The following is an 18,166-nucleotide window of genomic DNA, read 5'->3' as shown; positions in this document are numbered from 1 at the left end:
AATGCATTGTAACAAAAAGATTTTCCAATGTTGATGATAAATCATGAATTAACAGTAAATTCAATTATTTTTTTGCATACCAGGCATACTTGATGAGACCCTCTATAATCTTTTTCGATGAAATAGATGGCTTGGCTCCAGTTCGTTCTAGCAGACAAGATCAGATTCACAGGTAATATTTCTTATACGCTACCATTATTTTGGTATATACGGCATTATCTTGGTAAACTCTTAAATGTAATTTTACTCAGTTCCCACAAAAGGTTTTTAATTCTGCTTAAGCCCACGTACACTAGAAAGGACAGATTGTTGAGGATTTTTTTTGTGTTGAAAGTCATCTTTTCAGTTCTTCAGAGACTGTATTTTGCTGAGAATTGAATTGTAATGGAGATTACCCATCAGCAACGTTACTAACTTAAAATTCCCCAGCATTTCTTTTGGTTGCTGGTTTTGTACTGTAAACAGATCGTCTGTTACAATCCCAGTAGAATAATCCATTGAAAAAAAAATTTGCTATAAAATGAGAAATTGTTATGTTCTATAAATGAACTGGATACTCATATCATTTTGATTCTGGATGGTGTGGCGTGCAAACTTATGTTGAGTTACTATCATGTCATTTTTAAAAATACTTTTTACAACAGTTTACTGCTGGTTGAAATTTACTTACTGGCTGCCTTCAGTCTCAATTTTTCTGTGTTTTTTATGGTGAGGCACTTACATTTTTCATTCTATAGGTGACGGCATTTGTGTGGTTATCTCCCCCCGCTCAGCTGAGCAGGCAGGAGAGAAATTTTGGGGCCAGCAGACTAGGAGGTTATAGGAATATACAGCTTTGGTTTGATGCACTTTTCTTCTGCCTGGTGCTACAGTTGCTCTGAACAGGACGATGCATACACCGTTAATGGAAGAGAACTTTTCAGAGCTGCAGTAAATGGCTTCCTGAGCTCACATTCCCCAAAGCTTTTAAAGGAGGAAGTTTGGTGTGTAATACTAAGTATAATACAGATTATATCAAAAGGTTCCTTCTTCCATTGAGACTTGAAACAGTTACGCAACTGAACATTTTTCTTTGAAATTGTGAATGTTGCAGTTGAAAAAGTAAAAGAATCTCACAATCTTCCATATAATTTCTTTTTTTTTTTAAAAAAAACCCACCTCTCTTTTAGCTCTATAGTGTCTACTCTTCTTGCCCTCATGGATGGACTGGATAATAGAGGTGAAATAGTTGTAATTGGTGCTACAAACAGACTGGATTCTATAGATCCGGCACTCAGGAGACCTGGTCGCTTTGACAGGGAATTTCTTTTCAACTTGCCTGATCAAAAGGTAAAGCTTACAAAGGAGATTTGTTAATAAACATTTCTAGTGTACTAAACATTTGAATGTCTGACAACCAAGGTTATGAAATAAAAATATGCATTCTTATTTGTAAGAGTGTGTTTTAATTTTTGGAAGGCATTTTTAGTAAAAGCACATTGTATACATAAAATTGTAATAAACTTCAGATCTTCAGAATATAGTTAAAACTAAAGAGAGGTAAATTGTTTGCATTAGACTGAATTGCTGATCAAAACGCTGTGGTTTTGTATGGATTTGTGTAATGAGCCCTAACTACTGGGGTTTTGGAAGTTATGGTAAGAGAAAATAGCTTTATGAGCATGTAGACTGCTAAGTACATAAACATTCTACATGGAAAGCCAGATGTTATTGGTAACAGGATCATTTCAGTTCCTTGTTCTAGACTTCTATAAAATCAGCCATAATATTTCATTAATTTATACTTAAAATTAAATTTACTTTGCATATTGATAGTTCTATTTGGATTCTGTAGAATTTAAAAATGAAATAGTTTTGGAATTCATGTGTATGTACTGTGCTACTCAGCAATAAATTACGTGGCAAGGCATTTGACAGTAGAAGCTGTTAATCATAGGTGCAGCAATTAAAAATTATAGAATTATGATAATTCCTAATAAAACATGAGTTTTGATCGGTTCATGTATAATAATGTTGATTAAACAGCAATTAAAATGTGTAACTGGTATACTGAAAAAAACCACTGCTTACATAAGGAATTAAAAAAGAAGCGAAAACTTCCACTCTTGAGAGATTTTGAGTGCTAGGTTCTATGTTATGCATCTCAGTGACAGGTCAAAACCAGATAAAATAACTTCATATTCACATGAATAAATAATATTCTTGTCTAAAATATTATGACATAGATTTCACTTGCTAATTTTGATTTTATTTATTTTTTTTTTTAAATCAGGCACGAAAGCACATTCTACAAATTCATACCAGGGATTGGAACCCCAAATTGTCAGATCCTTTCTTAGGAGAACTGGCTGAAAAATGTGTTGGTGAGTGTTATGTTTCTAGTACTTTTACTGTAGATGCTTTCTCTTCTGTGTAAAACTTTGAAGGTATGTTAAATGTATCAGGGTATTTTTTTTATTTTTACCTTTCTAAACTTCTGTACTTTCAACAGCACTTTTTTTTTTTGTAATAACAAAATACACTTCTGTCTTACTAAAATGTGAAATGAGTAGCTAGTAGTCGTTTGAAAACACAAACATGTCGCCTGTCTCTAACATCACTGTCCTTATATAGGATATTTCCCTCCAAGAGAAGCAAAGTGAAGTGGGAATTGGAATCTTTAGGTAGACTTCCCATTAAATTAGTATAATACAGAAGAGATAGGGAGACCTGGTCTTGGGGTTTTTTTCTGTCTGCTTATGGAGGGAAAAAGTACCAGTACTTGTGTGGGGTTTTTTCTTGTTTTGATTTTGTTTTTACTGACTGGCATGCTCTCCTCTGACCTAAATCCAACAAACTAACCAGCCTTTCTAAAGATGAATTTTTTTCCAGATTGCTAGCACAGAACAACCTCAAAGTGTAGATATAGGCAGGGGGGAAAAAAGCACCACACCATGAATACATTAAATATACCTTTGGAGCACCCAAAGACCTGCTGTACTATGGTGGTTCAAGATAAATCTGCTGCTTTAAAAGCTAGTTAGAAATAAACCCAAATATTTTTATAGTGAATTTAACAGAGGAAGTGACCCAAAACACACACCACAATATCTTCTCAACAATTTGTCATGCAAAGATACATCCTCTGTCAGTCATCTGCTTGGACAAGCACTGAAGTTCTCAGAAAAAGGACAGTCTCAAATATCTGTGCATTGGAATCCATCATCAGAGAGATAAGAACTTCAAATGCAACATCAGTCCATTCAGTCAGCTACAGTACATCCGAATTATCCTCTTCATCCACTGGGACATCTATCATCGAAGCAGCATCCCTCCGCTTTTGATGCACAAAGACCTCAACATCTTCTGGTGAGGAGAAAACATAACTATCCAGCAAACTCCAGTTTAAGCTTTTCCAGGTGTAAGACAGCATGTGCCAAACCCATTTCATGTAAATTCTGCTTGATTTGTGCAAAGACGTGGTGGTGCTTAGTGGGAGAGAGGGGAATAGATGGGATAAACCCCAGTTGTTTCTTTGAAAATTCACCTTGGTTTTGCATTGAGAACACAATTATGTATTGCAAAATTTCAGACCATACGGAAAGCCGTTCATAGGTTTGATTGGAAGACATTCTCTGTGCTCAGTAAACCTGTCAGTTCTGTGGAAGTCAGCTCACAAAAGGAAATACCTTTTCTGTTTTCTTTGGCTTTCCTACTGTCCAACTCCTTGATTGTCTCTGTTCTGTATCTTGGAGTTTAAATGTTTTCATACATCCAAGATTAAAACCTTTTGACTATTACCAAGGACTTTTTAAAACAGCTGAAGTAAGACTGGTTTATCTTCTTCATCTTGAGATTGCCTCATCATTTCTCTAAGTGACATCTGCAGCAACTAATTATTTAAACAGACTTTCCAGATTTCTTTGTGGCCATTGCAAATCAGACTCATTGGTGCACTTGTCACATGATACAGTATGTACTGGTCTTCTATTTCCTCTTGTGTGCAGGTTTTCTTTAAAAACAAACCAACCAATACCCCCTCAACCCCTTCCCCAACTAAAAGCTGCATAGACTCAACAGGCTTTTCACATGGCATGATTTATACCTCTCTCCAGTTCATCAAACTTGGGAACAATTAACTACAAGCATATGGATCCTAATGAAGAAAACTGCTGAAATGCTACCAAAGTAGATGACTTTGGGGAAGCAGGTGTATGTGCGACTTGGAACTTTTTAAGATCCAGGGGTGTAATTGTAAAGAAATTAGGAGGGAAAAGCCCCAGGACTTCAAAAAAATTAGCTTATTTCCTGAGGGTTGATTTTTGTCCCAGGTGTTATGGATTACATACCTTTTAGGAGATTTCTGTGTATGTGAGAACTAAAGGACCCACTTCACTGAATGGCCACATGACTGCAATGTGTGTGAGACAAAGTGAAGCAGCTTGGGGAGAGCAGAGAATTGCTCAGAAGACCACACACTGATGTCTAATTAGTACCTTCAATAAACACAAGTAATTATTATGGTTTTTTTTCTCCTTACTGGAGGTGGGCCCCAGATACCCTGAACTTTAAAAATAATTTCTTATCTCTTGTGCTTACTTCATTGTTCTGAACGATCACTTTCTGTAGGTGGACAGACTCGTAACTATTAACTCAGTCTTGTAGGAAACAAAACATATTAGCAACCAGAAAAGTGTGAATTCCTCCATCTGTCATCTTGCAGATGAATCTTTTTACAATGGAATAAAGGTTATTTAAATAATGTTAAATAGAGTTGTAAAGAAGCAGACCATTGTGCTCAAAATGCTTGTTAAAAATACTCTATTCTGTGCTTATTGTTGCAGGAGCATTTTGTGGCAAAATGATGTTGTGTTAGATTTTTTCTTTCCCGTCCTAATGTTATGATGGAGGGGGAAGTTTTGGCATTAGTGTTCATTTTTTTCAGATTTTTTTTAAAAAAAAACATAGTTGTTTTTTTAATTTCTGTCATCATGCTGAGTTGTTCACTGACTCGTTTTCCCTGCAGTCCATTTCAGGAGTCGTAGGGAGTTGCACAACATCAATTGGAGGAAGTGGTCAAGTTTGTTCATCTGAACGCTTCACCCAGTTCAGTAACTGTTTGGTGTAGATTTTTGGGGTAGATGTTAGGCAGAGAAAGTTTCAAAGAGGACGTAATTTCTGCACCAGAGAGGTGAAAGAGTATGGGTTTAAAGTTTTAGCGATCGAAATACATTCTTTGGAAACCTAATGAGAACCCAGTTGTTTGCTGTCCTGCTCTTTGAAAGTTGTACTTCGAAAACATTAGCAGATTGTGGTGGTGATGGGTAGAACAAAACGGGCTACTTGACAAGTCTTCTCTTATTGTGCTACGTTAAGGTGTGCTGGTGCATTTTGCCTGCCAAACTGAACCCCCTTTGTGAGGTGCTTCAAAAAGGGAAGCAAATGCACCGAACCTTGGGTTTATATTGCAGTGCCATTTCAGGCAAAAATAAATTCAGGTTATTTACTGTTGGCATGATACATTTTATTTTGCTTTGACAGTACTTTACTCATGTTTTTCTTCTTCTTAATCAGTGTGCATTTACTTCTTGGAAAGAAAAAGCTTCTAAATGTTTCATAAGAAACAGGATTTTGGCAGTTTTACTGCCACTGAAATGGATGTACAGTATGCACAAGAGAGTCCCTCAAAAAGAGGCACCAATTATTAGTCTTGAAATGTAATTGCTCCTGAGAAATGAAAGGTAGAAATGGAGACTAATTGTGTATCTGATCACCTGAGAATTTAATTTTAAAAATAGGCTACAGGCTATTATTTCCTAATTTTGCAATTCTTTGGAGATGTACAAGCGGTGATTAAAATGACTGTTAGAAAGTGATATTACAGCATTTATTAATAGAAAAATTGGAAAAGATACAGCTCCTAAGCTGCTGAATCTTTTGTCACGGAGATACTAAAGTAGTTTTTAAGGTTACAGGCGTTCAGTGCTGTGTATCTCTAGTACATCTTTGATTTGAGCTTTGTTTTAGTCGTGTCCGTGTCCCCCCACCCCGATTTTGTGTTAATCCAGTATGCTTGTTAGATGAGAAATGGACGAATTTAAATGGGAATGCGATACCTGATATTGAAAGAACAAAGCAGAGTTTAAAGGAAAAACCTTGGGTTTCATTTCTCTGATGCACCTGTAGCTACTGTCTAATGGTTTCACATGGTTAATGGAGTGTGCCTGCATGGTTTTGATTTCATAATGGGTGTTAGTTAAAAATACCCAAACCTGAGTGCTGAAAAGAATTAGTTGCCTGTTGATTAATGTAGTGGATGTATTTGAACGTATATTTCAAATGTCAGTTGTATTTATTTCAAGGTTACTTGTGAACGTGAGTTGCTGCATTTTAGATAATTAACAGTGTGTGCACATCAAGTTACACTATTATAGCTACTAACCTCTTATAAAATTGGGAAACTTGGTTTAAAAGTTGCAGAAGGAGCCTGATATTTGTGGTGATCTTCCATCTGTATTTTTTTTTTTTTTTAATAATTTTCAAGTATATGAGAGAAAGGTGGAACTTGAAGTCTCAGCCAACTGACAAGTTGGTATTCTTTATTATTATCCCCTAAATGTATATATCTGAAAGATGAGGATGGAAGATTGTCTATCTTTTGTATTAATTGCTTCCTTTTTTTTATTTTTCAACACTGTGTATGGAATCAGCTTTGTTCCTTGTTGCTTGTATGAATCTTGTAAAAATACATGTGCCAGCAGCACTGTAAGAACAAGAGGATAAAGAGAGAGAAACAAGGCAGGCTTCAGTTTTGGGACTTGGTGCTGCCAAAAGTGTATTCGAAGAGTAGAGTAGAAAAAGCTCAAATGTGTAAGACTTGTTGAGGAGGAGGAAGTGCAGTTAAAAAAGAGTTGAATGAGAATAGTTTAACCAAAGAATTGACTAATTAGCTTCTATAAACACTTCACTGCAAAACGGTAAACTTTTATGTGGCAATACCTCAGTGCAACACGTTTTCCTACAGTGAGTATAATTCTGAAAGAGTTTCCCCACTGGAATAATGTTTTACGTTTTTTGAAAGATGGAGCTACAGTGCTACAGAATACAGTGGCATATTAAAGTGTCGTGCTGAGAGATAGGGAAAAATTTAATACCTAATTTCTAATTCAGGGGGGAAAACCCCCAAATCATTAGTACTGCAAAAGGCACAGAAGTATTAAGTGTCTCAGTATTTCATATCAGATCTGTGTTTTTCAGTAATGATTAAGCAATTATAGGTAGCCACCTGTAGATACTTAGGAAGCTAGGGTAAATTAAAATTCAAATGTTCTAAAATACTTTTTCTACTCTTTTAGATACAGTAGTAAAATTATGAAACTCTAAAAAGTCTCAAACATTTTTTCTTGACAGTAAAAGTTCACATTTTTCCAAGAGTCCACAGTATGGTTTTTTAACAAGAGATTTAATTTCTTCCGTATTCTACTCGTGAAACATTTTTCTTCATACTTCTCATTTTCTCAGTCTCGAGAAGTTTGAAGTCGGTGATGTTCATCCAGTATAACAAAAGTACTTCGCTGTTAAAAAGTATATACACGTAGAGATACTAAAGTAAAAAAGGAGGAGAGGGACTAGCCTGTTAAAATTGCACACATATTTTGTACAATATTAAGAAGAGAGATGACAGACCTATAACCCTGGTCTGAAAATGCACTATGTATTGCACTATATAGTGAAAATGTAAGTCATTTTAACATCAATGTGGAACTGTTTTTTACTATATTTCAATATACCTGTACATAATTTATTGGGACACAACACTGTCACTAGGTTACGACGTGATACCTTTTGGCAGATGCTTTTGTGGACCTTGACAATTAAGTATTACTGATTGGTTTTAGCTTTAGGCATGTTTGAAATACATGTAGCACAGCAATGCTATTTCACAGAAGATATTTTTGTTTTTGTGTGCACTAGGGTACTGTGGAGCTGACATAAAAGCACTTTGCACTGAGGCTGCCTTGATTGCCCTGAGACGACGCTATCCCCAGATTTATGTGAGCAGTCAGAAACTACAGCTTGATGTTTCCTCAGTAGTTCTCAGCGCGCAGGATTTTTATCATGCAATGCAGAATATTGTGCCTGCTTCCCAACGTGCCGTGACATCTTCAGGACATGCGTTATCTCCTGTGATCAGACCACTGTTGGAACGTACCTTCACTAACCTTCTGGAGGTTTTACACAAAGTGTTCCCTCATGCTGAATTTAGCCAGGGTGACAAAAGTGAAGGTATGTGATACGATTTTTTTTCCGCAAATGCTGTTTCAATTTGAAAATACTTCAGCTGGCTTTCTTGTATTGCTCACCTTAAACGTGATACATATTTGATTCGGTGTACGTAAATACACTGAATCACTTGGATGTTGCATACTTTTACTGATTCCAGGTTGCTGTGGAATTTAATAAACTGACCTTATGTAGACCAAGATCCCATAGGTGTGAGTGTCACCTGAAAAAAGGAGACACCCCCCCTCCCCCCAAATAATTCACAATTGAAATATGAGAAATAATGGCGCATAGTCAGATGGCAGAACAAAAGAAAATAGTGAGGTGATGTTGCTTAGTGTATTTGGACCTGAAACCGGAGCTCCTGTCCTGAGTGTCCCTGGTCCTTTGCTTGCTGATGATGTGGAAGCAGGCTGCAGAGGAGTGCTGTGGGGAGCTTGCAGCTCAGCAGGTGAGTCTGTGGTTTGCCACAGATACCTGAGCCTATGTAATGGTCGTCTGTAGGTTAAGGAGAAAGTCCTGAGGCTTCCCTCCCCTTGAACTGGCCTGATGCACTCTTGATCCTGAGTTGATTCTGCTGGCCTAGCAAGCAGAGAACTATTTGCTGTGTTGTCAAGTTAGCTTTTTGCCAAATTAGTGAGTAAAATAAACTCGCTAAGGGGTCAGATGTATGCCAGAACCCTGCTGCAGTGGGAGTGATGTGAGTGCATTGAGGAAGCTGGGAATGAGAAGGAATGCGACTGACTGTTTTGACTGGCAGGGAGTTAGTAGGTGCTGGGTTATTTTACCCAGCTCTTCTCTGAGACATACTTTAATAGTTACCCATGTAATTTCTTGGAAATGTTGAACAAGGTATCTTGCTTTTGATACCTACTTATTCTGTGACATACTATTTCCTACTGTTCTTACCTGGGATTACCCCCACCCCCCAACTATGTAAACAGTATTTATGGCTGTGTGTGATGAACTTGACAATAGCCCAGGTCACAGATTGAATCTGTGACAGCCATGACTTTCTTTTCTTTCCTATTCTAGAGCACACTTCCAGGCTGCAGCCCAGGCAGCTTGTGCTGATCCCTGTGCTGGCTGCTGCAGTTCCTCCAGCCCAGCTGTGCATTTTTGCTCTATCCCTTCCACTTTAGTACGTCAGACCCTTTGTTAAACCCTTTAGCCAACAAAACTCATCCAAAAAATGATGTATTTTTTTCGGGTTAGTTTTCTGCTGACTGTGGGATAGCTGGAGGTTTTAACAAGTGTTGGAGTTGGCACAAGAATGGGGCCTGGGAGTGTGTGGTGGTGGGTGGGGGAAGTGGGCTCCTTGCAGCTGCAGTTAGATCACGTTGGGCTCCCTCGATCGTATGAGGCTCCTGTAAGCAAAGTTGTGTAAGATGCTTAAGTCAGTCTGTATACTGTTAACCTGTTGGTAATGCCCGGTTTAGAGATTGTCAGTATTGTTGAAGAATTGAATTAGGTACCCCTGTCTTTGTTGTGAAGTTCTAGTTCAGATTATTTTCTTCAGTTATATTCTTTACATTCCTATTTATTACAGGTCATTATTACTAAGAAAGTGAGTTTGGAAGCATTCATTGATTTAGATAGTAGTTTTACTAGATAATTCTGCTGCTGTGGCTGCTTTTATATGTTTTTAAATAATCAATTTTGAAGATACATGAACTAAGGTTTCTTTGAACACTTCTTTTGTACCTTAGGATTTTTTCTTAGTCCCTTAAACTTACCTGTGTTAAAAAAAAAAAAAAAAAAAAAAAAAAGCAAAATCTACTTTCATGTACAATGATTTTAAATGTAAATGCAGATTACGCACTAGGACTTTAGGACTTCAGTTTTTCTTTGATTCAGAGCCAGGTTTGTATCAGATGCTTACTGTTGTGCTTACAATCTGCAAATCTAGTTTTCTACATGTCTTTTCAGTTCACTAATGATTCCTGTTTCTTGTAATTCAGTGAGTCAAATGCTCAAGCAAAGGATGTCACAGAGGCTTGACACTTGGGATTAAAAAATGGGCTGCCTTTTTAAATAATTATATATTTTAGGAAGTGAAAGCTGTGTCCGGTGCATGAGCATAGGACTCACCTGGTGGTCTACGTTGGTATAGAAAAAATCCTGCCTGTGTAGGGACTGCAGTGAGCCAAGAGTTAGGCGTCCTATACCTAGCTGATTTGAAGGCCTCTATCCTTGCCCAGAGCTAAATGTCCAGCAGCTTCTGAACTGCTTTTTCTTGCAGCGGAGTACCTTTTGGCCACTGGTTGATGTCTGCAAGCCTTTTTTATCATTTCCCCCTGAGGGATGATTGTCACATACCAGGCCAGCAGAATGTTACTCTTGCCCAGCCTGCTCTGAATCCAGTTTCCTACATGACACAGCCAGCTAAGGGAACTTTTGTTGTCTCTTAACCATTTTTCCCAGGACCACACACCGAGGTGCATAGCCCTTAGGTGGTGTCTCCATCCGACACTTAACGCTGCCCTGAAGTTGGTTCCTTTGTCCCACCCGTGGTGGCGGTTTGATTAGTGCAGCAAGAGCTGTGCCACAGCTTCATGTAAATCAGGCAAATCCTGCAGTGGGTTGTATATTTGAGAATAACACTTGATCTGTCTCTATTTCACACTTTCACGTCACAGCAATTCATTACCGTAAGTGGCTGTAGCTAACCTGAGCTTCTGGGAGGCTGGCCGGCGGCTGCCCTGGACAGCAGTGTGCTGCCCTGACTCCGGGCGCTTCTCAGACGTGCTGCCCATCCGTGGCAGAGCAGTTTGTTCCTCAGGAGACCTGGCCCCTGCACTGCTTTTAGTGTACAGCTTGAATGGCTGTCACCGTTTTCATCCCATGGTGGCGACTGATTTCTCCAGGGGAATGAGAATGCATGGCTTGTGTAGGGTAACATCAACTGAACTCTTTTCCTGGGGCAAATAAGGATCTTGCAGCAGTGTTTTTGCCATTACAAAATCACAGCAGTCTACTTTTAATACTGTTGCAGCTCTGGTAGTTAATTAAGCTGTACGTGATTTTCAACTGTCAACTGGTTGTTTTGTTTTAGTGCCATATTGGTATTTTTTGCTGTTGTTTGTCCCTGCAGTCTGTCTTTTAACGTATCATCTTTTAGCTTTTTGTTTCTGAAGGCTATATGGAAAGTACTATCATTTCATTATGATACTAATTAGCAAAGGAATTAAAATAGGTTGAGGTATAGTACGTGAACATGGATTGAATTGAAATTATTTTAATAAAAAATGATTTGATATACTTTGGCAGATTATCAGAGGGTGGAAAACTACTCTTCATAAACATACACTGTCTAGGTAGTTGTGCTGAGAATAATTTTGGAAGAAGTGTATCTGTAAAGATTTGGGCACTTAGAACAAATAAGTACAAAATTCTGTATAGTCTTGAGTATTTATAGATTTTATAACTTTATCCTTGAATAACCTCTAGCTGTGAAATAAAATCAAAGGAAGCATTTCCTAACAAGTTAAACATTTGTTGTATTTGTGAAGTTGTTCTGCTTGATGGTTTAAAAAAATAAATTGTAATTATGATTAGACTTCTACAACATGTAATTTGTGTTGGGTTTTGATGTAATAAGTATTTAATATTCTGTTTTCTAATACTTAGGCAGTTTTAAGTCACGTTTTCTGCATTTGAAAATGTGTTATAATTTACCCAACGAAATTTCTAATGCCTTTTCTTGTTTGTTGTGCTTAGAAGTGATAAGGTTCTGATTAATATATTTCTTGGAACAGATGTACCAAGCCTAATATTAGATGATAGTGAAGATGAGAATGCTTCATCAATTTTTGAGACGAGCTGTCACTCAGGATCACCAAAGAAACAGTCATCAGCTGCTATACATAAACCCTACCTTCATTTTACAATGTGAGTGTTTTTCTAAATGCATATAACCAGATAGATAAACCCATGAAATTCTTACATCAGGAGAGGTAACAAAGATGTTCTTTTGCTTTATGGTGGCAATGGTGTTCTGTAATAGAAACCTGTAAGTGTATGGACGAATGTTTTAGATCTATGCATGGCCTTAGGAAAGGCCACATCTTAGACACCACAATCAGAAATATTTTGCAACAGACAGGTGTAGCTTAGAAGTAAGGGGGTGTTAACAGCAATTCTTAATTGTAACAAGCCACTGTAATTTGAAAGATTAAGAACTGGAAGGGAGGTACATTCATTGTTTTCCATGGAAAGTTTTGGGAGAATGGGAATTTAGAAAGTGTGTGCGAAATTTGGATGAGTCTTTCCTGTATAAATTGGACTGGCCACAGTAATTAAGAATAATAAACTCACATTTCTTTGTTTTGTGTTAAGAACAGTACTTTATGTGATAGGTTCTGCAGGAAATTTGCTAAACAAACTGAGGTTAAGAAAACTGTTCAGTAGTAGTACTGTTTCGTAGAGCCATCTTGTGGAAAACTACTAAAATTTTTCTGCTGAAGAGTAATGCCAGTACAGCGTTTTTGGAAATGTAAACTTAAAAACAAGGATTTGAGTTACTAGTCAAGTATTTTAATGGCAAATCTAAGCTTTTTTTGTGAGGTTGGAAGGGGGGGAACCCAAACCCAAACCAACCATATATATATTTGTGTGGATATGTGTCTAAATAAAATAATCTCAAAGAGTGTGTTTATTTTTGTAAAGTATGTAAGCCTCCCTTAATCTATCTTTCTGAGCTTTTTTTATTGCTATCTGTGTGTGTAACCGCCACCATCAGAATGGAAGAGCCAAAGGTCAGCAATGTTTATAGCTGTTACAAAATATTTAACTTGAAATAAAAGCAGCCAGTCTTGTTTCACTGCCCAAGCTGGTAGATGCACAGATAAAAATGCCTTAATGAGAGAAAATGCAAATTAATGTAAGCAACTGTCTAGTTTCATAATCAATTTTCTATAAATGGAAAAGACTTTTAATGGAAAAACCTAATGCTTCTCTCTTCTTGGCTGTCTCATCCCTAAAACAGGGTGAACCCCCCCAAAACAAACATGTGCAAACCCCCAGAAATGCTTGTATGTACTCCTTAGGATTTCTTCTCAACAGCAAAACAAAAAAAAATATTTACCTTTACAGTTTTCCCTTTGAAATCTTTTTTCTGTCCAGAAATCTATGGAATAAAGTATATGAATATGCTAGAATAGAAGATGAATCGTGATTTTATTCAATCCTACTTTAGGTCCTATTTCTTAAATAAACAAAATATAGAGATGTTAGGTGGTTCTTGGAAATCTTGGGTAGCACTTAAGGGATGAATGGTTCAATCTTGGATTCCTGAAGCTACTGAAGAGAGGCTTTGGTAGTTAGGACTGAACTTGATTAAATAGGTATCTTCACTGGAGGTCCATTAAGTCTTTTTATAGGATCAAGGAATTGGTTTTAAATCAACTGGTTATAGTCACAGTTTTAATGAATTTAATATGTGAAGAGCTTTGCACAGATGAGTTTGAATTAAATTGTGAAATCAAAGAATAGGCAAAGCTCAGGTTATTGAGAATTGGAGTAGTGATGAGGGATAGTAGAGTTAGCTGAATCTTTTCAGGCTGCTGTAGGAAACTGGATTCTAAAATATCTTCTTTTATATATCCATCCATTGATAACATTGGCATGTTAATTGTATTTTGTGACTTATTCTGTTGCAGGTCAGCTTATCACCAGCCAACCTCTTACAGACCAAGATTACTGCTATCTGGGGAGAGAGGTTCGGGTCAGACTTCACACCTTGCTCCAGCACTATTGCATGCTCTTGAAAAATTCTCTGTACACAGGCTAGATCTGCCAGCACTTTATTCAGTCAGTGCCAAAACGCCTGAAGAATCATGTGCACAGGTGACATTTCAGATTCTCTTGTAATAAGTCAATGGTGTAATTCTGGAACAGATTAGTTGCATCAATATAAAGGCAGCTGACTGTAATGTAACTTAAAAGCCAGGTTTTCATAGTCTCCTTCTATTTTCAAGTTTAAAAGAAGGGGGTCTCTGGAGGGTGATTGAGGTGTCTCTGCTGACTAGTGAGAGTAATTACATTTTTAACTTGCCCCCTCAGTCACATCCCTAATGTCAAGTAAGCTTAATATTCAGTTCCTGATTTTCATTTTATTATCTTGTGCATGAGTTGGTGTGCTGCGGTTTTAGGTTTATTTACTTAGTTTTAAATCTTTTAGGTTTGGGGTGGATTTTGCATGGGTTGCAAACCAGTTCAGTTTTCATCTTGATTGTTCAGTCTTCGCAAGTTTTTAAAACATATATGACAAGTGTTTGTTTTATAGTGCCCCTAGCCCATTGACATAAAGTAGCTGAATGATGCTGCTAAGAGTCACAAACACTTGTTTAGAAAGCCTTTATTTATTAGATAATTTTCTTTTACTGTAACGTTTGTATATAAAATACCACAAATGTGAGTCATTTCTTAGTCCACAAGAATTTCATTACAAGTGATAATGAGTTTCTTAGTTTAAACACTGTTGTACCTTTTCATTAGATCTTTCGTGAAGCTCGAAGAACAGTCCCAAGTATTGTTTACATGCCTCATATTGGTGATTGGTGGGAAGCTGTCAGTGAAACTGTGAGAGCTACTTTTCTAACTTTGCTGCAAGATATACCATCTTTCACCCCTATATTTCTACTGTCTACCTCTGAGTCCATGTATAGTGAATTGCCTGAAGAGGTAAGTTTATTGTGGAAGGAGGCATTGTTAGGGAGGTGTGTGTTCTTCAGAATGTTTTGATCATGGAAAAACAGTCTGTGATGCAGTGGTTTTCTAATTTAAAGTGTGTCAAACTGAACACGTAATATTAAGTAAATGTAATTTTCTTTAATGAGGGAAGTATGTCCATGTTACTGATTTTTATGATCTCCATGCTGCTTTGCTGAGAATACAAAATTGTTCCTTTTGTCAGAAGTTCATTTTGCCAAATTACTCCAGTATAATTAAATGCAGATTTAGTCTAAAGGCCTAACCTTTAGCTTTGTATCTTCTGAGGCTCAAGATGGGGGAGGGGAGTTTTTACATTTTTTTGTCAACATTTCCTTTGATTTTTTTTTTTCTCCTGCCCTTTGTTGTCTTTTCACTGCAGAGGGGCCATTGTTGGGATCATGGGATACTGCAGGTTTAGTTACTATGGAAAATTCAATGCGAATTACAAGTATTTTCTTTCCCTAGGCTGTGTACGCAGCTTTGGGTAGAATTTACTGTCTTTGCTCCTGTGGCTAATTTTGAAAAATTTGTGACTGGTGTTTTAGTATGGTCATTAATCATGTATTTTTGAGTGGGGGCTCAATTTTCATATGGCTGTTTTCTTTTTTTTTTTTTAGGTGAAATGTATTTTCAGAATCCAGTATGAAGAGGTTTTTTATATTCAAAGACCGAGTGAAGAAGACAGATTGCGATTTTTCAAAGGGTTAATTCTTGATGAGGCAGCAATGCCCCCACCAAGAAGGAAACAGGCTGGTAAACTAAGTTACAATAAAACCAATAATTATGTTATCTGATATTTTCCTTTTTCAAAATGTGTGGAAATGACGGTTAGTGTCATTAACCTTTGACAGTGTTAATCAGTGCCCAGAATAAATTTTGTGTATTACAGTTACCAGTTTTGGAAAATGGAGAGCTGTGGGGTTAAGGATGCAGTGATAGTTAGATCGATGAGGCAGATTAAATCTATAATGAAAATTGGAATGGCATAATCCCGAGAGCCACTGTGTTATTAATATTTCCATTGTCTGACTTCTTGTGGTTTTTTCCCTAGCTCTTCGTGCTCTGGAAGTTCTTCCTCTTGCACTGCCATGTCCTGCCCGTGAGCTGTCAGAAGCAGAAAAACAGCGAATGGAGGACCAGGAAGAGAACACATTGAGAGAGCTGCGGTTGTTTCTCAGGGATGTTACCAAGAGGCTGGCCACAGACAAACGCTTTAACATCTTCAGCAAACCGGTGGATATTGAAGAGGTCTTGTTTCAGTAATGTGCAAACAATGAAGTTGAAACTATTAGAAAAAGGATATAAATTGAAAAAAGGAAATGCTTAGGTTAAAAAAATAATGTTTGGTCCATAATCTTTCCAATCTAAAAGGAATCTACTGATTTTTAGCTGGTGCGATGGTCACAACCTCATCATCTGTTAAGCAAAGAGTTGGAGGATGTTCTTTGGCTATACCAGTGACCTATTGAAAGACTTGTGCATTCCTGTCAATTTTGTAACTGAAATCAGCATTTAAAAATGCCCTCCCTCCTATCCCTACCAGTGCTCCTGAAATACTTGAAACCATAAATATAATTCTTTAATAAAAGCTTTTACAACTTTGTAATCATAGGCACTATAATTCTGGGAAAGTGATCTGTGTTCTGTAATGTATTCAGCATTAATAGTATTGTTGAATAATTTCAGCAGTAATGCTTGTGGATGCCATTAATCACAGATGGTAGCACATTATAAGGCATTAACTGGTTGATTATAGAGTGTGCACACCTAACTGATGAGACAGTTTGATCTGCAAGTCTATTTCCAGGTGCTGCTGTATGAGTAGGATTGTGTTCAGTCTGACTTTGAGATCAGATGCTGGCCGATTGCAAGCTCGCTAATTAAAAAAAAAAAGCTTAATTGCTTCTGAAGAGAAGCATCTCTTTTGGAAGACATTAAGAGATGAATATAGGACATTGGAAATACAGCATTGTAAAAAGCAGATTTGCAGTGTAAATTCCATGCAGGATGGAACAGGCATCTTTTATGGGCCCACACAGTCCCCTCTCCGTTTGAGCTTGCTGTAGTGTTTGGTAGCTGACTTTTTTTGAAACACTGTCAGGAGCTCTTTAATGTGGCAACTTACAGTGTGAGCTTGGTCTGAGCAGTAACTTTGTTTGATTTTTATTATGAAACTGCTTAGGAGGTCCATTATTAAAGGAAACGATACTCATAGTAAAGGCAGTTTCTGTCTGGTCTAAACTGACATGAATAAGGGCGTGTAAAGAAAGAACAAGTTACTCTCCTGGCTTTGTAGGTGGAGAGAAGCGAAATGTAAATGTCTTATTTAAAAAGACTAGCCCAGAACCCCGCTAATCTATGGTAGTGCTAGAAATTAAATGCAATCCTTTCCATCCTTCTTGGTGCATGTAAGTACAGGACTATCCTTTCCTTTTCTACAATAGCTTGTCTCCTTGACTTGCTTAGGAAATGCGTTAAATGTGTTCCAATCCTACTTGTGTTGCAGGGAATGCTGCTATGTGATAAGTCAAGGATTTTCCTGACTAATTCAGCAGCAGTTAGGGGTCAGTACTGGTTATAGTCCTGTTCAACTTACTCATCAATGACCTGGATGAGGGGACAGAGTGTACCCTCTGTGTACCCAGAGCTGTTATGGCTTGATCAGAATATGTATTTAACTCTTTAGTCTTTTGGCAGCCACTGTTGTACATGGGTGACTTCAAAAGAAAAAACTCAATACTGTTTCTGAGGCTGTCCATATTTTTAATTGATTGTAATTGTAATCACATTGAAACATTCAAGTAAATGTTGGGGTTTTTTCCTTGAAGTAAATAACAAATTCATAGATTTTTTTCTTTTTTGGGGGTGTGTGTGTGAACTTTGTTACAGCAGTTGTGCTAATGCATTTGACTATCAAGCTTGAGACCCTTACAGTATTGTTAATTACATTAAATACTTTTTAGTGTACCCTAGTGGCTGCTAAATCTCCAGTTAGAAGCTAAACTCATAGTAAGCTGTGAACTATGACATGACACTTTCTCTTTAGACTGCCCTTCTGCACAGTCAATCTAACATCTTCAGTCAATAAAACCTGATGTTTTTTGTTGAATGACTGATTGAAGGAACTATTCTATTCAATAGAAGATATTTAAAAGCTGACTGTTTGACTGTTCAGTCACCTACAAGGTGA

General features: G+C 37.2%; 1 protein-coding gene across 4 annotated transcripts in view; it reads left to right on the top strand.

Moving 5' to 3' along the window:
- Nucleotides 1–18,166, top strand: part of ATAD2B (ATPase family AAA domain containing 2B) — a 77,837-nt gene that overhangs the window by 29,472 nt on the left and 30,199 nt on the right. For 3 of the 4 annotated variants that reach the window (XM_055713641.1, XM_055713639.1, XM_027810963.2), the window contains exons 13-21: nucleotides 84–172; nucleotides 1,170–1,329; nucleotides 2,273–2,363; nucleotides 7,954–8,265; nucleotides 12,021–12,153; nucleotides 13,923–14,109; nucleotides 14,761–14,946; nucleotides 15,594–15,729; nucleotides 16,028–16,224. In XM_055713641.1, the coding sequence (XP_055569616.1) occupies nucleotides 84–172; nucleotides 1,170–1,329; nucleotides 2,273–2,363; nucleotides 7,954–8,265; nucleotides 12,021–12,153; nucleotides 13,923–14,109; nucleotides 14,761–14,946; nucleotides 15,594–15,729; nucleotides 16,028–16,224 (1,491 nt within the window). The remainder of the gene's footprint in view (nucleotides 1–83; nucleotides 173–1,169; nucleotides 1,330–2,272; nucleotides 2,364–7,953; nucleotides 8,266–12,020; nucleotides 12,154–13,922; nucleotides 14,110–14,760; nucleotides 14,947–15,593; nucleotides 15,730–16,027; nucleotides 16,225–18,166) is intronic. The other variant, XM_055713640.1, reaches the window with a different exon arrangement.

Source organism: Falco cherrug, chromosome 6 (assembly GCF_023634085.1).
Source record: "Falco cherrug isolate bFalChe1 chromosome 6, bFalChe1.pri, whole genome shotgun sequence".
Classification (NCBI taxonomy): domain Eukaryota; kingdom Metazoa; phylum Chordata; class Aves; order Falconiformes; family Falconidae; genus Falco; species Falco cherrug.
The sequence above is the reverse complement of the archived record's forward strand: the minus strand, read 5'-3'. Positions and strand labels throughout refer to the sequence as shown.